The sequence below is a fragment of the Pelodiscus sinensis genome, chromosome 29 (genome assembly GCF_052426305.1).
Source record: "Pelodiscus sinensis isolate ZL-2025 chromosome 29, ASM5242630v1, whole genome shotgun sequence".
Taxonomy (NCBI): Eukaryota; Metazoa; Chordata; order Testudines; family Trionychidae; genus Pelodiscus; species Pelodiscus sinensis.
Window position 1 is genome coordinate 15,269,023 of NC_143080.1, and position 23,814 is coordinate 15,292,836.

General features: G+C 46.6%; 1 protein-coding gene across 5 annotated transcripts in view; it reads left to right on the forward strand.

Annotated features, from left to right (window-relative positions):
* Positions 1-23,814, forward strand: part of GPATCH8 (G-patch domain containing 8) — a 97,757-nt gene that overhangs the window by 44,213 nt on the left and 29,730 nt on the right. For 2 of the 5 annotated variants that reach the window (XM_075911257.2, XM_075911258.2), the window contains 3 exons: positions 5,954-5,998; positions 7,985-8,052; positions 8,497-8,583. In XM_075911257.2, coding sequence (XP_075767372.2) covers positions 8,026-8,052; positions 8,497-8,583 — 114 coding nt within the window. In that variant the 5' untranslated portion in view covers positions 5,954-5,998; positions 7,985-8,025. The remainder of the gene's footprint in view (positions 1-5,953; positions 5,999-7,984; positions 8,053-8,496; positions 8,584-23,814) is intronic. The other 3 variants (XM_075911254.2, XM_075911256.2, XM_075911255.2) reach the window with 2 other exon arrangements.

A 23,814-nucleotide genomic window follows, 5' to 3' on the forward strand; every position in this document is an offset into this window, starting at 1 on the left:
GAATGTTGTTTGGGTTCCAAAGTCAAGCACTTTTATGCAACCTTCTGCCTCTTGTGCATATGCATTATGGATTTTTATTTACAGGAGCGCTACCAAGTCCATTCAAAAACTTTGTATAAAGAAGGCCTTGTTTTTGTGCCAGACCCTTTCCTCTTTCAAAGCACAGGGTATATGGTAGCAAAGGAAAGCATCCCAATGAGAAGTTCAAAGGTGTATAGAAAGCAAGGCAGGAGACCGAAAGGGGAAAGGATGGGCTTGTGGTTAAGAAAAGTGAATCCTTTGCAGAAGAGCTTAGGTTCTCTCCCTACCTCTGACCATCTTCTGATATGCTACTGCATAGGTCACTAATACCTAATTTTGGTAGGTGGCCACTAATTGTGCAAATCTCATTTTCTGGGTACCCACCTTTGAAACGTCTGGGAATTGATCTACAGATGTTCTGAGCTCTCAAGCAGCTGAAATCAAGGACACTATGAATGTTTGCTTCCTCTAGCAGTAAGGTCGCATGGTCTGGAGAAATTAGTCTCGAGGTCCTGAATGCCAGTCCTGGCTCTGTCCTTGATTCACTCAGTGGTGTCAGTCCGGATGTAAGAGAGGTGAAAATGCAGTCCTCTCACAGCGGGGGTGGGCCCTCAAATACCACAGTGGTGAGCTCCCTAGAAAAGGACCATGAGGCAGTGAATGTAGGATCCTGGAGTAGGAACCAGAATGTCTGCCCACCCGCTCCTCCTACATTTTAAATACAGAGCCACAGTGGGGGTAGGTCCCGCCCTCTGGCTTCGCATTGAATGCGTGTAGTTGATAGCATTAACCACTGAGCTTTTGCTTGTCATTTAATTGACTACTCAACTACTCTGTCACTTCCCTAATCCATTCAGCTGCTTACCAGGCACCATCACCATGCTCACTGTTGCACAAGACACACAGGAAAACCCTGCTGCTCTGTAGGTAAAAACGCTCAATGCAGTCCAGATAGACATGCATATTTACTATGGTATGGCTCGCTAGTTCTGCCCTTCGTTGCAGGGCTTCATGATTTGTACAGGATATCCAGAGCTGGAGCTGTATCACAGCTATACACCTTACTAAAAAAGACTTGCCTTTTAGAAAATCTTCTTTGTTTTGCAATGACCACATCAAGGGTCATGAGATGGCTGAGTGGTTAATTGATGAATTGCTGATCTGTCATCTTTGAGAAGTCATGGAAGTCAGGAGAGGATTCCAGAAGACTGGAAAAGGGCAAATCAAATCTAGTGTCCATCTATAAAAAGGGAAATAAGAACAACCCAGGAAACTACAGACCAGCTGGTTTAACTTCTGCGCCAGGGAAGATTAATGGAGCAAGTAATTAAGGAATTTATCTGAAAACATCTGGAAGATGATGAAGTGATAGGTAACAGCCAGCATGGATTTGTCAAGAGCAAATCATGTCAAACCAATCTGATAGCTTTCTTTGATAGGATATCAAACCTTGTGCATAAGGGGGAAGTGGTAGACGTTTGACACAGTCTTGCATGACCACCTTATCAATAAACTAGGGAAATACAATCTAGATGGGGCTACTGTAAGGTGGATGAGTAACTGGCTGGTTAACTGTTCTCAGAGTAGTTATTAATGGCTCACAGGCATGCTGGAGGGGTATAACAAGTGGAGTTCCTCAGGGGTCTGTTTTGGCACTGGTTCTGTTCAATATCTTCATCAACGATTTAGATATTGGCATAGAGAGTACGATTATTAAGTTTGCAAATGATCCCAAGCTGGGAGGGGTTGCAAGTGCTTTGGAGGACAGGATCATAATTCAAACTGATCTGGACAAACTGGAGAAATGGTCTGAGGTAAATAAGAAGATCAATAAGAACAAATGCGAAGTAGGGATGTAAGAGAGTAGTCGTCTACTAGATAAGCCTAGGATTCTTGGTGGTTTGTAGTCTACTCACATTTTCCCCACACACCCCTTTCTGCTTCTGTATCAAAAGCAGGTTTCCCCCAGCACTGTCTCTGTGATGCCCCCTCCACCTTCCCACTGCTGCCTCTATTTGTCTGGTTGAGTCTGGCTAGTTGGCTTGAACAATGTGACTATTTGGTCCATAGTGTGGCTAGTTTGCTGGTTGGAGACCATGGTTCTAAACTCATCAGTACTGCTTCTGGGTGGGCAGCAGGAGTTGAACTTCTGAAAGTTTGCCCGCCAATAGGAATGGACTGTGCTGCCTCCTTAGTGGCATGCAGAAGGAGAGATCTGGAATTTCCCACCTGGTAGCACATTTATGACCAGATAGCTCTTGTTGCCACGTGAGTCTGAGCACTGGTAAAAAATCTTCATTTTAGAGTGAAATCCAAAAAACTATGAAAATAAAAGGTGCCTCTTCTCTTCAATCCTACTTCAGAGACAGAATGGTCTAGCAGTTAGCAGTCTAACTCCTCACAGAGTAACTGCTTTTGGTGCTCTTGCATTATTGAGACTGAGTCCAGATTGAGCTTGTGGAACGAGTAGTTCAATAGAACTGTGTACTTGTGGGTTGTGCAGATTCATTCAAATGAATTGAGACAAACATAAAACGTAATGCCATTGTCAAGCAGACTTGTCTCCTCAGAGCGATTTTAGTTTAGTTTTTGCTTCTTAGCTTTCACCATTTTCCCAAGCTTTAGTGCTTAAGAACATCCAATTTAGAACCCCCTTGAAAAATCCACCTTCTCTCCAGTTTCGCTACCATTAGTGACTTGAGAATAGCAATCCAATCAAAAAGCCCTCTGCACTCAAGGTCGTCTTCTGTTTCATAGTACAGGTCGTATCTCCCTTAACTGGGACTCCCTGGTTCGGCAACATCTGTGATCTGACATGGACCACGGATGTTCCTGGGCCACAGAGGTCTGGTGGCAGAACAGGAATGCCGTAAGGGGCACCAGTGACTCAGCTGGGAGCCCAGAACATAGGGAGGCGGGGGGAGGATGGGTGGCATAGCAGAGAGTTCTGGTCCCAGCGGTGGGGGAGCTCTAACCTGGCTGCAGCTGTGGATCTCCAGCCCCACCCAGGGAGCTCCGGCCCCACCCCTGGCCGCAGAACTCCAGCCATGTTCTGACTCTAGTGGCCAGGGAACTCTGGCCCCAGCCACTGAGCCAGGCAGCTGCAGAGCTCTGCCCCAGCTGTGCAGCTCTGGCTGTGGTGCTCTGGCCCTCGTGGTAGTGGGGCCAAGGAGAGCCCTGGGGGGCCGAGGCAGCAGCGGGGTCAGGCGAGAGCTCTGGCCCAGTGGCAGCACGGCCATGAGGGGAGGGACCTTCCCTAGTCCAGAAAATCCCCTCGTTTGGGACAGTCAGGTCCAACCTGTGTAGCTGTAAGCTAGTTGTGTTTTGAAGGAGACCCAAGCACTAATGCATTTTGTGGCAGAAATCAAACTCTTGGTATCAAGTAGTTACCAGACATCTCGTCTACTTAAGCGTGGCATGTAGTGATCAGGACTAGGCTGGTAACGTTTTGCTGGATATATGGTTGTCTTATCAGGCATTAAAGGGTTTCTAGTAAGGAGAATGTATTTAAGTGCATGAAAATTTGATCATGAATCACTCTCCTGATGTTTTCATGTTTGTTAGCTGGAACGTTCTGATTTTTATATTAAACCTGTTTTTAAAATCGAAGGCATCAGTCATTGCATATTACTAGAAAAATTATTTGCAAGGCCTGGTAGGATCCAAGTTAGTTCTCGTGGGATATCGCTCTTTTCCTGAACCTCTGCTAGGTTAATACTAGTCAGAAGAGCATTGAGGGGGATATTGGTCACCATTAGCTGCAGTGCCTTTCGTCTCCGTTAGAAATAAATATACCCTCCTCAGAGGAAAGGAGCTGCCAGGCTGGATCAGGCTGGCCCTCTTGACAAGTATCCTGTCTCCCCGGGTGGCCATCCCCAGATGCTTGAGAGGAAGATGCAGGAACCCTCCAGTATGGGATGTGGGCTAATCTGCTTGCTGCTCACAATAGCTCTCCTCTTGGTCACTGTTCGTGAAGAGATTGTCTTAAACTCTGAGGCATGAGGTTTAATATCCCTTCCAAAATTTGGGAAGAACTGAATTGTGCTAGTAACAGCATCCAATAGTGTGAGTGACATTTATTTATCCCTTTTTAAGAAATGAATGTGTGATTAAAAGTAACTCAATTCGGAGGAACTGACACCTTCTGAGGCTCCACAAGGTGTCTTCCTTCCATCTTCTCCCCCCTCCTCCCCACTTGCTGGATTCTCTCTCAGACCTTTGCAGATCACTGAGCAGACACAGTGTCTCAGTAAGGAATATAACTTACAGTACAGGCTTAAAGGCTGACCAGCTTTCAAAAGTCTAGGGGTGGGAACTTAAGGCCTAGAGGCCTGCTGCAGCCTCTGGGTTGCCTGGCTCTGCCCCTCAAGGCATGCAGCTCCCCCCAGCATTGGGAAGCCCGCACTGGTGTGTGAGGGGAATGTGGGGAGGGTCTTTCTCCCTGTCAGGGGCCACCACATTTGTGTACGGTCCCTGACTGATTTTTCTGTGGGTCAGCGGCTCCTCACCCAAAAAAGGCCTAGAGTAGTCCTGCTTTCTTTTGGAGGAGGGAGGAAATAAATCTTTGGTATATCTTACCTGTTCTGAAATGCCACTTGCATTCTAGAAACAAAGAAATAATTGAATCCCTTGCATTTATTTAATTTCAGAGATTGACCGTCCTAGAGTGTAACTTAACACACTGTTTGCTTTTCCTTCCCCCACTGGAAAGTGTGCTAATGTGGGCCAGGACATTCCTACTAAGTCAAAACATTTCCCACCCCTTCACCTCCCCTTGTGGCATTGGTCACTTCATCCTTGCTGTGACTCCTATCGGGAAAGAAAAGGGATTGTGACCCTGGAGATAGTACAACTTCTCAGATTTGTTTGGAGAAAAAATAAGATGTCACCATCTCTGTGATGCACTGGTTGTTGGTGCCAGTTCTCTCTAGCTGTCCAGCACTTTGAGTTCCTGGCCTTGCTTGGGAGGTCAACAGCAGTACTTTTTGAGAGCTACTGGCTTGCCTTGGAAGGGTTCAGTTGGAGGAGATAAGCACAGCTCTAAGGAGATACCCCAAAACCATGGCTACTTGTCAAATGCTTCCGATCACATGGTAGTATTTGTTTTTCCCTGCGCTGGTCGTCAGAGACCTCTCACTTTTCCCCTTTGACTGTTCTCTGTCCCACTAGGCTTCACATGGCAGTCAGCCGAGTTGGATGTGTTTTTATTCCAAAGCTAGTCAGTGCACCAAAACAGTTTGCTAGGACACAAAACAACACACTCTAGCTTCTGTGGGCTCAGAGCCAGGGACCCAAATTCGGGTCTTCTGCTTGCTAGCATGTTGTGTGCCCCCACCCATTGGGGCATGCTTCAGTATTTTGGTGAGAGCAGTCACCACTGCGGGTAGTTGCAATTTGTGCTTGAGCTGCTGGAACTGGTGCTTGTCAGTCAGACACCAGGCTGTGCAGGCTGCTTGGTCAGCTGCCAGGGTCAGCTGTGCTAGCTCCCAGTGAAATAATAATGGCTACATTTGAAACAAAGGTGGCACTCTGAATAGCTAAAAAGTAACTTCCCCTCCTTGTATGAAGACTGAGGGAATGCCTCCTTGACTTCATGCCCTTTAACATATTTCTAATGACCTTAAGATCTTGATTGGTAACAAATACACATACATTTTTGAGTTTGGAAAAAATGCAGCACCTGTTAAAACTGATTCATCACCAGGAACTAAACTTCTTCACGAGTCTCATAAATCGTGGGCAAGAGCAGTTGTGAAAACAAACAGTAGCTGCTCCAAACTGACCACCTCCGGTCGCCCCCACTCCACAGGATGAAGTGTGGCAGTTGGGTAGGAGGAGTGAGGAAGAAGCCTCATTCTGGCTGCCTACTGCAAACGGCCTGTTGTCTGCCCCTACTGGTTTCTGCCTAACAAATGGTGTTTCTTTTTTACAGCATTTTGATCCTGGACTTGTTGTGGTGATGGTAAACTTAGCAGTGGTAATTTTTTATTTTCAGACTGAATTACTCCTTTTGTCATCAGTGCACCAATATGTTAGGCTTACTTTCTCTGTTGTAGCCTTCATCCTTCTGCTTGGTCTTTCATTTCCTTTCCTTTCTTTATGCACACTTGTCTGATCCTTGTTCATTAAAGGGTATTGCTAAGAAGGGATGTTTCTGTTTGTGTTAGAACTGCCAAAAATCAGTTTAAACATAAAATTCTAATACTGTCCAAACTTGATTTCCCCAACATGACAGGCACTAGCACTTGCTACTGCAATTTATGAATTTAAAAAACTCTGACTGCCTTAGAAGGCAAAAGTACTGATTCATTGTTTGTATGCAGGGGTTTACCAAGGTAATGAACTTGCACATAAAGATCATGATTCTTGCAGAAACAAAACAAAAACTGGAAAACAAAAATTCTTTTTGCATTTGTTCTGAATCATTCTATTGGATTTATCTTTTACCAGTAAATCCCTGGCTGAGACGTTATGAAAGTGATATTGCACTTAGGAAGTCATTTTTATAACCTGTCTTTCATTTGGTCCTTTTGCTAAAGATTGCAGTCACTGCTTACTTATTATACCATTGGGCGCCAGAGATGCATATTCTGGGTGAAAATTTTACTGTTAAGTACCTAACATGACAGCTAAGTAGCTAACAGCTATTTTGGATTGGCTGAGATGGCTTAATGAATATTTTTATCTTTGGCTTTGTAGTATGCCCATCTAAATGGTCTCTGGGCATATGTACAAAAAGACAAATTGCAGTTATAAATATAAAACTAACTTTCTCCAAAGTGGAAATTACTCATCATACTTATTTCCTAGTTTAATGATTAAAAATACACATGTCCCCTTGGATGTGCCCATAGAGTTGGAGGGCCGTGGTTTAATAATTTTTGAAAGAACCAGAAAGAGATTCCCCTGCAGAACAGAGAAACTTGATGTAAATCAGAGGCGGCTTTTCTGACATGGCTTAAGAACTAAGCCTTTTTTTGGTGCATGTGGATTAAAATAGTAGTCCTAATATAGTTTTATTTTTGGCATGATTAAAAAGAAATCTTTTAGCCCAAAGGTATAATATATGTGTATGTGTGTATAACAAAACAATTGTTTACACAACCAACCCAAGAATAATCATAAGGGAAGTAAATATTCTGTTCTTTTACTCAAGGTATGCTCCGGATAAGGTAAGTAATTTTCAGTGGGCTTACATCACAACAAACAGCGCAAGTTGTGATGTAAAAAAGCTGTGGTAGTAAAGTGCTTGTCTGCCCCATTTTGCTTTGTTTGGCTGGTTATGAGTGGATTAAAGATATGTAAAAATCCTCCAGCATAGTTTGATTAGTTCAAAGTCAATTTTCTTCGCAACTAGTCCTTTTCACAGCTTACAGGTTACACAGTCAGTAATAGAGCAGTTTTTAGTGGGAACATTAGGAAGCCAGTTATGATTAAGTATCTCTTCTGGACCTCGTGCCTTTTTTAAAAATTTTATTTAGTTAGTTATTTTTAATGCGAAAATTCTGGCCTACCATGCCTGCCATGGCATTAATTTTTTAAAATTTAGTAAGATACAAAATTTGATGGTAAACTAATGTGGTTGTACAATAACACATGGTTAGTGCTTGTCTTTCGACTGATGGATCAGGGTTATAAGCTCATGGTGTCAGGAGAATAAGGAAAGCAACTTTGACTCTCCAGGTACCAAGCCTTGGCAGTGTGGTGGAACATTAGCCAGTGATGCCAAATGTACCTTTTGTTAATGTTCTGAGAATCCCAGTAGTAAGCACCAATGGGCTAACAGATTTGGAGCTGAGAAGCACATTTGGATGTAAGCTGTGAGAATGGCTTGTGTTTGGTTCACTGTAGCTTTCTGGTCTCTGCACTCAAAGGCAAGATCTCTAACCACCCAGCGTAATGTGTAAAGTGAGCTGCTGGAGCAGACTTGGCCTCTCACCTTGTTTGGGTGTTTCTGTTACAGGTAGAACAGATCCCATCCCTATCGTCGTCAAGTATGATGTCATGGGCATGGGCCGGATGGAAATGGAGGTAAGTTGATCCTGATGCTAAAACATGTTCCTTAATTTGCATTGGGTCCCAGAGTGCAGTTGGAGAGTGATGTAGAAGTATGAACTTTGAGCAGCAAAGCCGGAGAAACAGTTGGCCTTAAATCTGCACTATAGGACAAGCTTTTCTCCTCAACACATACGTTAGTTACCTATGGCTAACTGACTTTTGAGGCCTGGAGACTTTTCTTTGATTCCTTGGCTTTGGGGGTTGGATTTCATGAAGCTAAATCCTTTCCTGGCAATGGAAGGCAGCAGCATGGAAGGATTAATGAACTATTTTGTAGGCGACGGGATGATGAAGCAGGGAGTTAAGCACAATACACACAGATTCTGTGTTCGAACAATGGAATAAATAACATTTTCTTGGCTATTTGGGTGCCACCAAGAATTTACAGGAGTAATTCCATCTGTTCTTATTGCTAAGCTTGATTATGCCGAAGATGCCACTGAACGGAGGCGTGTACTGGAGGTGGAAAAAGAAGACACTGAAGAGCTGAGGCAGAAGTACAAGGTATGCAAATGGACAGATTGATGCCTGAGATTCTATGGGTTGAATGGGAGAGACTTAGTCCTGATAGAACAGAGCAATCGGGTCATGGAACTCCAGGATTCATGGTATAAACTCTTGCACTTTGCTGTGCTCCTTTTTCTGTAATACGGATGCTGGGCTGCTGAAATGTGCTGCACTGCGGCGTTGCCCATTGACCACCTCTCAGGTAGTCACAGAACAGCCACAGCATGCACAGCAGCTATGCAGGCTTCCACAGCACTGCGTTCTTCCCCGGGCTTCCTCCCGGACCTGTGGCCCATTTCCAAGCTCTTGGCTTTCGGCTGAACCTGCCACAAGAGGGCTAATTAGTGCAGAATCAAGCAGTGTCATTCATGTTAACCTCACATGAATAGTAGGGAATGGAATAGTACATGGAACATCACTGGAATGGTGCATAAATGCAGGTTTTCAAGAAGGTAGCACACTGGTCTGCTGTACACAGATTGAATGCATCTAATTAGCAGAATTTGTATATGCTTCCAATATACAGTATTCTAGTATTCGCTCTGAAGCAAGAAGTTTCCTGTTACATAGTCTGCAAAAGTCTATGTTGAGCAAGTCAAGGGACTGCTGCTGCTTAATAGTAAAATTGGACTATCCTACTGGCACTGAACGTGCTGCATTGCAGTATAGGCCAACATCACTCGTGGTGCGGGGCCTCCAGGGGAGAGCACTGTTCTATATCCCTTCTTTTGCTTACCAGCCATTTTCCGTGAAGCACGTTACATCATGGCAAAACTTGCTCGTTCCGCTGTCCTGGGCTAGTAGAGGCTGATGGGGATGCGGAAGAGTATCAGATACAAGATTTAAGGGATCAGAGCTACCAGAAGCTTGTTGCTTTTTGGAGTGGTAGATTTCCGATGTCATTGAAGCAAAACAAAGCCATTTCAGTTATAAAATACCCACCACTGCACTGGTGCAGAGAGCACTGCACTGAAAGCAGTTTAGTCAACTGTAATGTCTCTGTGCTCCCTTTTACTTTGCTTTTCCCTACTAAATTAAGGCCTTAATCTGCCTGTTAACATGAGCTTCTGAGAGATTTGGTGGTTATAAAAGTACATGACCGGCTAATTACTTTTTGAATTACCTATTACAGTAAAACTCCATTGGTCCGGCATCCAGTGCTCCGGCACTCCTGATGGTCCGGCACCATCAGGAACCCGGAAGTGATCCAGCTGCCGGACAGTTGGAGCTGCTCTGTGCCCGGCTTTCCCGATTCAGCCGCTGCTGAAACTGACCAGCAGCTGAATTGGGGAAGTCGGGGGTAGAGCAGCTGGGGTGCTGCCAGGTTGGTCCCATAGCGCCAGCTGCGGGACCAACCTGGCAGCACCCCAGCTGCTCTTGGGGACACCTGGGGAAGAGCAGCTGGAGTGTTGCCGGGTTGGTCCCGCAGCACCGAGGGGCGGCGCTATGGGACCAACCCGGCAGCACCCCAGCTGCTCTGCCCCAGCTGTCCCCGATTCAGCCGCTGCTGAAACTGATCAGCAGCGGCTGAATCGGGGACAGCTGGGACAGAGCCAGACTATCGGAAGGGGGGGCTATGAGGAGTCTGGGGTGGCATCACCCCACCCCAGACCCATCATAGCCCCCCCTTCCAATAGTCTGTCATATCTGATAATCCGGCACCCCCTGGGTCCTAAAGGTGCCGGATTATCGGAAGTTTACTGTACTTCTGAACTGAGGAGTTAAACGTGTCTTTTGTCTCATTTAAAAGGGTATGTTTTAAATGGGCACATGCAGATCGTGGTACACAGCAATGTTCCCTCCAGTCCTTTTCTTCTAGGGGTGGATTTTTTTCCATCTATGTGCGGAATAAATGTATGTGCACCCAGGCATGTGCAAACGTGCCCACCAGCAGAAACAAAAACCTGGCTGTGGGCACTCTGCTGACCTTCTGGGCAGCATTGGACTCTCTCCTGGGCAGCCGCAGAAGTGCCCAGCTTACAGGGAGCCTTGGTAAATAGTGTATTTCCTTCTGCCCCTTTGGCACACTTCCACTTCAATATAGTCTTTCATTTTGGGGTGACATACTGTCCAACAAACCATTCACATGCTGCCGAAAGAAGAGGGTTTTAGTGCTGACATCAGCTGCTCTACGGCAGTGTGTGACTACAAGCTGGACTTTGTTTTCCTTGCTGATGGTTTTCCTATAGTATACCTCTAGCTGTGCTGCCAAAGATCTGCAGGCAGCAACAGCTGAAGGCTACAATTTTATATTTTCATTAAATATTGGGAGGCAGGAAGCCCTTCTCTTCTGTGACTTGTGTAATGCTGTCTTGTCGTCTTCTGCCCTGCTGTCTGTAGAGCAGAGCTCTGAGGTTTTCCCTTTTATCTTTTCAAATGCAATGGCATGTGTGTATTGCTTTTGTAACTCTTTGAAATCTGTCATTGTGCTCGTGTTCAGAGCGGTTCTTAAGATACTGGTTGACACTTTCTCCAAATACAGATTTGTTTTACTAGCGTACAGGGAAGCTGACAGCCTGCGCTGGCCCCAGAGCAAGGGATGCAGTGCAGGGGGCAGCTCTGTGGTGTTACCAGATTTGCCCAATACTCTGGGATATGCTCATTTATCAGGGTTACCCTTATGGGACTGGGGGAAGGTTAACAGTTCTATCCGTGTGCTGTTGGTGCTTACTTGGGCTCTCATATGGAGCTGAATTCTCCCTGCTGCCAATTCCCCCTCCCACTGGAGCTCTCCTGCAGGAACTAGGTTCCTCAGGATGGGGTTCTTCCCACCTTGGCAACACACACAGACACTCACACCCACTAACAGAGCATGCCTGAGAGTACTGGGTACTCAGCACTCACAAGCTGACCCCCTCATATGTCCCTGGACTCAGCTGGCTGGGTTTCACAGCAATGCCACACTGCACCCTCATGTGCCTTTGGACTCCGTGGGCTGGATTAAACAGCACTTTAAGCTGCCATCCTCATAAGCCCCCAGGTTCAGCACCCCCTATCCCCACTTTCACACCACAGTCATTCACTGGTAAACCACACGATGAGCAAACCCCACAGGATTTTGGGCACTACAGGGATCTTTTGCTTGGGTACAAGAAGCGTTGCTGCAGAGCGAATGGGGAAGCCAAAACAACACCCCTTAAGGAAGAGTGAGCAAAAGAGAAAGAAAGAGAGAGAAGCAACCAGCTTAACAATGAAAGTGATTTATTTCTGAGTAGTGAATAGATATCAAACAGTTACAATATTAAATCTAACAATTACAATATTAAATCTAAATTGAAACTGATTACAAATGTTAGGTAACCATAGAACAGTTTACACAGGGCAGGGTCAGGAGGCTATGCTTAGAGAGATAGTTGAGAGAGAGAGAGAGAGAGAGAGAGAGAGAGAGAGACCTCACCACTCCATGGAGCTTGCACTGATCGGGGTTCCCAGATGATGATGGTAGCTGGGGGTCCAGAGGGCAGGAGAAAAGCAGGACAGAGCCCCCAGCACGATCAGACAGGAGATGAAGAAGTCTCAATGGGACTGATGCAGTTTAAGTCCAGGTATCAGAACAGTTTTCTTGGGGCAAGGAGAGGAGTTTTTATAGGGATAGTTCAAAGAGAAAGAGGAGAGACAATAGAGACTGATCACCCCTGGTTATGGGTGATGTTCCTTGAAGGAGCTCACAATGCAACTAGGCAGTGTCAGTATTTTGGATGTCAGTAGGATTGTTACTAGAATTGGTCTGATAATGACTAATTTGGGTGTGAGCAGGCTTAGGTTCATTAGCATCTGGAGCAGGGATTTCCCATCAGGCAGTGCTTCTCTGCTTTCGGTGTCCCCTAGTTCACTGCGGTTCCTGCCTTGGAAGAGCTGCTCTCCATTCTGTATGCTAATGAGATGTCCCTCTGTTCCATCTTTAATGCAAATGAGGCTGGGGTGTTTCCTTAATTCTATCACCCTTGTCTGAAGCAGTTTAGGTGTGTCTTCCCCGGCCTTGTCATTGCTTTGTCTTTGATTCTAGCAGAGGCCTGAGGGAGGGGGATGGTTTTCCATGAATGTCACTCCCTGACTCCCCAAGAGCACAAGGCTGACAGGTGACCATGTTCTGGTTCCCCAATAATCACAGAGCTGGTGGAAAACAGTGGGGCCAGAAGCAGCCATCCCTCTGCACCACGCAGAGTGTTCCCTGTCCCCAGCCCTCAGACACCTGGCGTGTGCAGTGCAGCGCTCTGGCGGTGTTTGAATCACCTCCCCCGTCGGCAGGGCTGTTGGCATGCTTTGTCACTAGCCATTACATTCCTGTATTCATCTGTGGAGCTTTCCCCAAGCACAGTTGTTTCACTGCTTTGGAGTAAGCCATTATGTAATTGCTGACTGTGGCCACATTGCTATTACCCATTCATGGGGCCTCAGGGATTTCAGATGGCTCTAACCAGAAGTGAAGCCCAAAACTGTTTAGTTTCCTGCTCTGGTGTAGATTCTAAACAGGACTATTTGAAGAAATATATTGTTAGGCCACAGGATGCTTTTTAACCTTTTCTAAACACTGATTCAGAGGAGGAAGTGTTGGAATGCCGTTGTTCCCCAAACCTCACATTGCTTTGCTTTCCTTCTCTGGTGTCTTCATATTGAGCAGCTCTAGACTCAAACCCTTATTTTTCATGCCAGTGTCCTTAGATGGTAGACAGAGCCTTCATCTTGCAGCTGGAACTTAGAATAGATTTTTACCTAACTGCTCATAATCTCTTTAAAAATATTGTAACTAAGTTCTTAGTGAGGATTTTTCCCATGTGGTCTAAAAAATATTTGAACTTAATCTTGTATTACAGTGTGTAATGCTCACCTTTAACATTAAAAAAACAAACAAACCATAAAACACTCATGAGAAGTCAAGACATTAAAAAGCAATTAATTTCTCTGAGCAAATCTTAGCTAGTGGATTCAGAAGCAGCTTTGCGTGTACACTACTGCTAGTTTTTCTATTTCCTGTCCTTTCTGTTCTTTAAGGATATTAGCATGAGGATTCAGAACTCATCTGAACCAGATATTTATTCCCCATCAAGGGTCATAGGCTTATTTTAATGACATCCCCAACCAGTGATTTGGGATAGAAAGACAGGGGGTTATCCATGAGAACTGTAACTTCAGAGCAACAGCAAGCAGCTGGTCCGGAGCAGCTCCGGGGAAACAAGGGCTCATTTCTCACATAAATGCCTGGCTCCAGTGTGCCGCATTAAGCTCGCTGTAGTTTAGAATGGAGGCTTTGTTCAGAAGCCCTTTCTCAACCTTGAACCTCCAACTGGAACATAAAATTTCTCAATGGCTTAAATGGCTGCTTCTTGGAGCAGCTGGTACAGGAACCCACAAGGGGAGAGGCAATTCTCGATTGGAGCGCAGGATCAGGTCCAGGAGAACCGTTACAGGACCGCTTGGGAATAGTGACTATAATATAATAACATTCAACATTCCTGTGGTGGGAAGAACACCTCACAGTCCAGCACCCTGGCATTTAATTTCAAAATGGGGAATTACACAAAAATGAGGAGGTTAGTTAAACAGAAATTAAAAGGCACAGTGACTAGAGCGAAATCCCTGCAAGCTGCATGGAAACTTTTTAAAGACACCATAATAGAGGCCCAACATAAATGTATACCCCAAATTAAAAAACATAGCAAGAGACCTAAAAAAGAGTCACCGTGGCTTAACCACCATATAAAAGAAGCAGTGAGGGACAAAAAGGCATCTTTTAAGAAGTGGAAGTCCAATCCTAGTGAGACAAATAGAAAGGAACATAAACACTGTCAAATCAAGTGTAAAAATGCAATAAGAAAAGCAAAAAAAAAAAATTTTGAGGAACAGCTAGCCAGAAACTCAAAAAGAAATAACAAAATGTTTAAGTACATTAGAAGCAGGAAGCCTGCTAAAAAACCTGTGGGTCCCCTAGACGATCAAGATATAAAAGGAGCAATCAAGGATGATAAAGCCATTGCGGATACACTAAATGATTTCTTTGCTAATGTCCTCAACCGTGAAGACTGTAGGGAGATTCCCAAATCTGCACCGTCCTTTGTGGGTGATGAATCTGAGGAACTGTCCCGAATTGAAGTGTCATTAGAGAAGGTTTTGGAACAAATAGAAAAACCTAATGTTAACAAATCTCCGGGGCCGGATGGCATTCACCCAACGGTTCTAAAAGAACTCAAATGGGAAATTGCTGAACTGTTATCTGTGGTTTGTAACCTATCCTTTAAATCGGCTTCCGTACTTAATGACTGGAAGGTAGCCAACGTGACATCAATATTTAAAAAGGGCTCTAGAGGCGATCCTGGCAATTACAGACCGGTAAGTCTAACTTCAGTACCGGGCAAATTAGTCGAAACAATAGTAAAGAATAAAATTGTGAGGCATGTAGAAGAACATAATTTGTTGGACAAAAGTCAACATGGTTTCTGTAAAGGGAAATCATGTCTTACTAATCTATTAGAGTTCTTTGAAGGGGTTAACAAACATGCAGACAAGGGGGATCCAGTAGATATAGTATACTTAGACTTTCAAAAAGCCTTTGACAAGGTCCCTCACCAAAGACTCTTGTGTAAATTACATGGCCATGGGATAAGAGGGAAGGTCCTTTCTTGGATTGAGAACTGATTAAAAGACAGGAAACAAAGGGTAGGAATAAATGGTAAATGTTCAGAATGGAGAGGGGTAACTAGTGGTGTCCCCCAAGGGTCAGTCCTGGGACCAATCCTTTTCAACTTATTCATAAATGATCTGGAGAAAGGGGTAAGCAGTGAGGTGGTAAAGCTTGCGGATGATACCAAACTGTTTAGGATAGTCAAGACAGAAGCAGACTGTGAGGGACTCCAAGAAGATCTCACCAAACTGAGTGATTGGGCAACAAAATGGCAAATGAAATGTAATGTGGATAAGTGTAAAGTAATGCACATCGGGAAAAATAACCCCAACTAGACGTACAGTATGATGGGGGCTAATTTGGCTATGACAAATTAGGAAAGAGATCTTGGAGTTATTGTGGATAGTTCTCTGAAAACTTCCACACAGTGTGCAGCGGTGGTCAAAAAGGCAAATAGGTTGCTAGGGATTATTAAGAAAGGGATAGAAAATAAGACCCAGAATATCTTACTGCCCCTGTATAAAACTATGGTACGCCCACATCTTGAATACTGTGTACAGATGTGATGGTCTCACCTCAAAAAAGATATTTTGGCCTTGGAAAGGGTTCAGAAAAGGGCAACTAAAATGATCAGGGGTTTGGAACGGGTCCCATATGAGGAGAGGTTAAAGCGACTGAGACTTTTCAGTTTAGAAAAGAGGCGACTGAGGGGGGATATGATAGAGGTCTATAAAATCATGAGTGGTGTGGAGAGTGCAGATAAAGAAAAGTTATTTATTAGTTCCCATAATAGAAGAACTAGAGGACACCAAATGAAATTGAGTAGCAGGTTTAGAACTACTAAAAGAAAGTTCTTCACACAGCGTGTAGTCAACCTGTGGGCCTCCTTGCCAGAGGAGGCTGTGAAGGCTAGGACTATAAATGTTTAAAGAGAAGCTAGATAATTTTCATGGAGGTGAGGTCCATAAAAGGCTATTAGCCAGGGGATAGAAATGGTGTCCCTGGCCTCTGTTTGTCAGAGGCTGGAGAGGGATGGCAAGAGACAAATAGCAGATCATTGTCTTCGGTCCACCCTCTCTGGGGCACCTGGTGCTGGCCACTGTTGGCAGACAGGATACTGGGCTACATGGACCTTTGGTCTGACCCAGTACGGCCGTTCTTATGTAAATAACCCTTCCAAGCTGAAAGCTGTGCTTCGAGCACACGCAGCTCTGTAAAATCCAATTGCTCTGAAAATTCAGGCCCTGTGCAGCTCATGCTGGATGCCCAAAATTAGTGCTCAGTTGAGTTAGGCCTTAATCTCTGTTATTTCAGTTCTGAGTCTACAATGTGGTAAGGAACTCGCACACTGCTGTGATAAGAGAAGCCCGTGAGGAAGTTAATTCTATGCTCAAAGTAGGTTTGGATGTGGTGCAATAAATAAGGCTGAGGGTGACAGACTGAACGAGAATAAAACCATGTATTGCATAGCTGCCTATTCGCTTTGCACTGACTGAGGGTTAGGTCATATAAAGATTTAATCAAATGGGACCTAATAAAGGTTACAGCCTTACAGTTCTTTAATGTCATTTTTATACATAATACTTAAAACTGGATTAAAAAAGACTCTGTGTGGGGGGGGGGGTGGATGTAAAACGCGGTTTTACTGGTTAACCAGATAAACACTATGTTCAATGTGTTAACCGATTAAAAGGGAGTACGGGCTCCAGCCCCCCTTTCCTCCCTCCCCACTGCAGGCAGCTCTGTTCCAACCCTGCTGGAGCAGCCCCAGCCTGCGGAGTACCTAGGCTCCCTGTGGACAGAGGCTGCTCCGGACTACAGGAGCAGCCACTGTCCATGGTGGGCTGCCCCATGGGGGAAAAGCAGCCCCCTGCCTGCAGCAGGCAGGGAGCTGCTCCCCCCTTCACCGGTTAATGGGTAATCAGACCCGGTAAGCGCTTACCAGTTAATGGGTTAACCTTTCACACCCCTAATGTGCATGAGCACATGGTGCATGATTAGCTCAGGACGGAAAACGCAATAATCTATCCCCCGTGCTGTATTAGATACAGGGACTATCTGGTTTTCTGGTTCACAGCTAATGGAGAATGTATCAGCTCTCTTAAGTGAAACTGCTGTTTTGTGATGTCACTTACGTGGTTCAAATGGATAAACATCACTTGAGGGTAAGACTTGATTTGCATTTTACTGGGTTGCATCTCTGTCCTGGCCCTCTTCTTGCCTGCATACATTTGTGTATAGAACCCCTAAGAGTTACAGATTTGAGAGGGTGAAATAACAGAACAACGAAAGAGAGTTGCTTTGCTGGGCGACCAAAGTGCCCCACAGGCTGGGGCCAGAATAAATGTCACATGATGGTTTGAATTGTGGGAGCCCTGGAAGGCCACATGCATTGGCAGATCAAACTTCAGTGGAGCTGCGCCTGCTTATTCCAGGGGTGAATTTGGCCTGCTGTTCCTAATTAAAATGGATACTTCTGCTTGTGCATCTGGTAGTTGCTACCTTGCTGAAAAGTGGCTTGTTATCTGGAGCCCTTTGTGGAATCCAGTGCCAGATTGAGCATCAGTCTCCCTAGCTCCAACGTTAACTTGAGGCCTCAGACCTTTATTATATATTAACTAGCCCAAACGAATGTGTGCGGTAGTTATAATTCAGAAAGCAAAGTCCAAACAGTCTAGCGTACTGCAGCCATTGCTTCCCCACAGATTACTATGCTAACTTTGAAAGCAGGACAAATCTAGAGAGGGGTGGGTGTGTAGCTAGATAAATAGTTCTTCGAGGAGTGTCCCTGTGGGTGCTCCCCTTAGGTGTTTTGGTGCTGCAGCGTGCCTGGCCGGAAGATTTTACTAGCAGTGGCTTTGAGAGCTAGATCGCATATGCACAGAAGCGCTACGCGTGCTAGACAGCTAATGCGCATGTGCGAGATACGGTCACCTCAGCTCCTTCTCTTCTGCCGCCGGCATCGGCCGGAACTCGCAGTGTGCTCTGCAGACTTCTCCTCAGAGACAGCTAGTCCTTGTCCTTTTCCTTTCCTTTTTATTACATTTTTACTATCCTTCCAAAAAAAAGACAATGACCGAGTGTCTCCCTCAGACACGGAGACAGGCGCGAGCTCTGCACCCCACGCTTCCCCTCTCCTGCACTGAGGAGTTCCTTCCCCCCCCCCCCCCCCCCAGCTTCAGCTCCAGCCTCCTCACACAAGGCTGAGATTTTTTTTTTCACAGATTTTAAAAAAAAAATTCTTAATCTTTTTTCACAGCGTTCTCCCAAGCGGGGGCTCTGTTTTAAACGCTGTTTCTCCTCTCGGACTGCCAATCACTTTGCCAGACTAGCGCACTCAGTGCATACATTGTCTGGACAATTACAGCAAAGTTTACTGCCATCAGTGGAAAATTTGGCAGCGGGGGCCAGGAGAGCCAGAGGGTTTTCAGTTCAACCTGATGTCCCTCAGACCAGCGTCGGACCTCGCGTCCCTGCTATTACTATCACTGGCGGCAATGTGGGATAAGACAGCTGTGAGTGTTGCCTCTTCCAAACAAGAGAGCACATATAGCAGCAAACAGGGAATCCCCTTCACATAAGAAAGGGCGATCCCTGAATCCTAAGCCAGCTCTGTCCGCAGCTGGGTCTCCGGACAAGCGCTTACTGGGGCAGCATTCACCCACAGTGCCCCGGGGGTCTAAGGACCTGGAGTGTGCCTAAACATGCTGCTAAGCCCAAGCCTGTCACGGCTGAGCAGCACAGGGCTGCAACAGCATTGTCGGTCCCACCAGCACCAACCAGTGCGGTACGTAAGGGCAGCGCAGGGACCAGAGCGCTGTTACCACCCCTGGATCACCTGCACCATCCCCTCTGCTGGCAAAGCCAAAGCATACACCGGTACAATATTCTTTACCACCTGTGCCTCCCTTTTGCCCTTACAGGTCCACAGACGACTGCATGATCTCTTCAGTGTCCGTGACACCCTTGTTTGGCACTGATTCCTCTCCCCATTCCGAGGGGTTTTCCATGTCTCTGCCTGGCACTTCCATACCTCCATTATCTGGTGAGGAGGATCAGGTTTCTATCATGACCCCAACTCCTTCCAGACACTCTACGCCGAGGTGCATGACTGGCCTTACCACAGTGGCAAACTGCTATCATCACCTACGCCAGTGGCCCTGCTGGGACCCCTGGGCACCTTACAAGGCTCAGCAGCAACAGCATCATGTTGCTCAGCTTCGCTCCAGGCTTATGTCCGCTGCGTCCCTTGACACCTCAAGGGACCAGACAGACTTAGATCAGCAACTAAGTGACAAGGAATCCACTAAACTCCTCTCACCCACTTACACAGCTATCTCCTCCCTCCCCAGGGGACACGCATGCCTCCACACTCCCTCTGGGGATGATTTCAAGGCTTTCCAAGAGGGTAGCTGAGGTCCTCGAGGTCTCGTTAACCACTGCCGGAGACCCAGCATAAATGTGTGAGCATCGTCCAGACCGCTCCATTCACAAGGCTCGCTCTCCCCATGGATCCCGCCAAGCAACTTTGGCAAACACCCGCCACCATTCACCCAGTGGGCAAGAAGGCAGATAGGAAATACTACACGACTCCTCAGGGTGCTGAGTTTTTATTCTCACATCCCTCCCCTAACTCCATAGCGACTGAGGCACTGAATCTGAGAGTGAGCGGGGCATGGCCTCCGGATAAAGAGTAGAAATGTCTAGGCATAATGGGCAGACAGTCGTACTCTGCCTCCCTACAGCTACTTAGCGCTAATTATACCGTGATGCTGGCGAAATACACTCCTCTTATATTTGAGCAAATCGCTGATTTTATTCAGTTCCTCCCAGAGGGGGAAAAAACAGAACAAAGGAGAGAAAACACTAACGAGGGTCTCTTGATCACCAGAACAGCTCTCCAAGCTGCTTTGGACTCAGCTGCCTCAGCTTCATGAGCCCTGGTCATCTCTGTGGCGATGAAAAGAGCTTTCTGGCTCCACCTCTCTGGTTTCCCAAAGAAGGACCTTCCGTTCGAGGGCCTGAAGCTGTTCGCTGATGGCACAGATGTTTCTTTACACTCCCTCAAAGATTCCAGGGCCACACTTAAAATGCTGGGCATCCTGGCTCCTGCACCAAAACGCAAACAAAACAAACCTTATGTTCAAAGATACAGACCTTCTCTCTTTGGTCATTCTCAAAGACAATACAACCCTATAAAAGCGCCAGTGTAAGGAGAGAAGGCTACAGCCAGCCGACCAACCTACTCCATCTCAGCCCTCTAACTCTAGGCCAAGATTCTGAAGGACTGCTTGAGAGCCATCTGATTCGTCTTCCCTCACCCAAGCCTCCTTTTATCCAACCCAATTATCCAACCACGGATTAGCACCATTTTACCATCAGAGATGCCTCGTAACGACAGACAAATGGGTTCTGGATGTGATAGGAAGTACCCAGACTATCTCCTCCCAAACCCAACCACCCACCCCATCCCCCTTCAGGGACACATCTCATGAGAGTATTCTGTGTCAAGTGATCTACCACTTGCTCCATATCAATGCAGTGGAAAGAATCCCACAACAGTATCTAAACACAAGCTTCTACTCCTGATATTTTCTCTCAGAGAAGAAGTCGGGGCTGGAGACCCATTCTCGTTCTCAGAGCACTCAACAGATATGTCCTGTGCCAATGCTTCAAGATGGTTATCCTCTCCACCATCATGCCTTCCCTCAACAAAGGCGATTGGCTGGCGACTCTTGACCTCCAAGACGCATACTTCCATGTTCCCATATGTGACAAAGCGGGGGTGCTGTTGGTGGGTGGGAGGGTGGGTGTACCTCAGTTCTCCTCCTCCCCCTTTTGCAGCTCTCTCTGCATGGGGAGGAAGAGGCCAGGCATGAGACTCTGTGGAAGTATGTCAGTGTCTCACCTCCTGGGGATCAGATGACAAAAGATTCACCTTTGGTCTGGGAGCAGGACAATGCAGGAGGCAGAGTTGCCTGGGGCTCAGGGACCAGTTGCTGGGGGTTGCTTAGTCTTGGTTGGGGGAAGCATGAAAGGAGCAGACTAAGGCGAGTACGGGGGGGTTCAAGGGCCTGTGAAACGCTCCTCCCCAAGGGGACTAAGGCTGTCTACCCTGACTCCTATGTCCTCATCGAGCCCGTGCTGTGCTGTATCTGAGAACCAAGAGACCTTCTATTCTATGGGCTGGCTGTGGACGGAGGTGCAGGGTCAGGGCTCCCCAGTGCATCGTCACACCATGCACCCTGCGCACAGGAGGCACCTAAGATTCACAGCAGGGACATTTCCAGTACACAGCACTGCCTTTTGGCCTATCCACAGTGCAGGGGTCTCTTCCAGGATCCTTGGCAGTTGTGGCAGCCCACCTGCGAAGACAGGGAGTGTCAATTTATCCGTATCTCGATGACTGCCTCGTAAGGGGCAAGTCGTTCCAGGAAACTCAGGACTCAGTCATGGCCACCATGTCACTGTTCTGTTCACTTGGCCTCCAAATCAACCTCACCAAATGCAGCTCCAACCAACCCCAGTACTAGAGTCTATAGGAGCTCAACTCGATTGCATCTGTGCTATCGCATCCTTACCCCAACTAGTACAACTTCAAACCACAGCTCCACACTGTCCTGCCAGGTTGGGTCTCCAGCTACTAGGCCATATGGCAGTAGCGACGAGAGTTGTCCCGCATGCCAGATTACACGTGAGGCTTCTACAACACTGGCTGAGCACAGTATACAGACCTTGGGTAAACAGCCTACACAAGCTGGTCTCACTTCCAAACATGGTCAAATGCTCCCTCCAATGGCAGTCAGGAGTACAAAATATGTGCACTGGGGTCCGCTTCCAGAGGCAAGCCCCATCGTTCACCATACAGGGCTGGGGAGCTCACTTGGGTACCCTCACCACACAAGCATGGTGGACCCACACAGAGATCACGATGCACATCAGTGAGCTCGAGCTTCGGGCAGTATACTATGCCTGCTGGCATTTTATGAGCCATATTTCCAACTCCACAGTGCAGATCTTTACGGATAACCAAGCTGCAATGTTCTACATAAACAGGCAGGGAGGGGCCAGGTCCTACCCCCTCTGCAGAGAGGCAGTTTGGTTATAGACTTGGTGCATAGCTCACAACATGTTCATTGTGTCTCATACACCCCAGCAAAGACAACATAACTGCAGACAGCCTCAGCAGGAACTTTCCTGTGAGTCACGAATGGGAACTAGACCCCATCATTCTACATCAAATCGTCACACAATGGGGCTTCCTGCAGATCGACTTGTTTGCCACCAGTGCCAATGAAAAGTGTCCACGCTACTGTTCACGTGCGGGCATTGGAACACAATCCCTAGGGGGCGCATTCACGATACACTGGAGGACAGCCCTACTATGTGCTTCCCTCCCCCCATACTGCTTCTCCATCGAGTAGTCACCAACGTGCGCTTAGACAATGCTGATGTCATACTGATAGCGCCGGACTGGCCGAGACAACCGTAGTATATGTACCTACTACAAATGTCAGCTGATCGCCCATGACGTCTTCCACAGCTCCCACATCTCCTCATTCAGTGTCACGGTTTTCTTCAGCATCTTCATCTCCACACCCTGAACCTTCAGGCCTGGCTCCTCAATGTCTGTCTTCACTAGAAGCAGAATGCACAGATGAAATCCAACAGATCCTCGTTAGCAGTCAGAGAACATCCGCTCGCAAAACTTACCTGGACAAGTGGTGTCGATTCTCCACCTGGTCTCACTTCCACGATCTCAACTCCATTACCTGCAGTCTTACAATACATAACCAAACTCAAAAATTTGGGGCTTTCACTCAGCTCCCTGATGGAGCTGCCATAACCTTTCTGCCATAACCACTTTACATCAGCCAATATACAGTAAGCCGCTATTTACACATCCCATGACCAAAAAGTTCCTCAAAGAATTGCAGAACATTTAATCCACCAGTCAAACCTCTGGCTCCAGCCTGGGACCTCAATTTGGTTCTGAAGGCCTTAACTCCTAAACCGTTTGAGCCTATGGTGACCTGCTCCAGACTCCACTTTTCCATGAAGGTGGCCTTACTAGTGGCAATAACATTTGCCAGGAGAGTCAGTGAAATTGCAGTTCTCATGGCAGACCCTCCTTTTACCACCTTCCATAAGGACAAGGTAGTCCTCCGGTCTCACCCTAAGTTCCTGCCGAAGTTGCCCTCTTCTATCTACTGTAACGAACTTATTAATGTATCAGTCTTTTTTCCTAAACCCCATGGTAACCAGACAGAGGCCACACTCCACACACTTGATTTACGGAGGGCCACTGCATTCTGTTGGTAAGAACCAAGCAAATTTGGGAAACCCACAGGCTATTCGTATCAACCACTGAACAATCCCAGGGACTCCCCATCTCCTCCCAGAGGATCTCAAAATGGATAGTGGAATGCATAAGAACAGCATATTCAACCTTTGGTAAAGAACCACCTTCACAACTTTTGCACATTCGACCAGGGCCATGGCAGCGTCAACAGCCTGTGTACAGGGCATCTCCCTGTCCGATGTATGCAAATTGACTACCTGTTCCTCCACTCATACGTTCACTGCTCATTATGCTCTGGACTCGTACG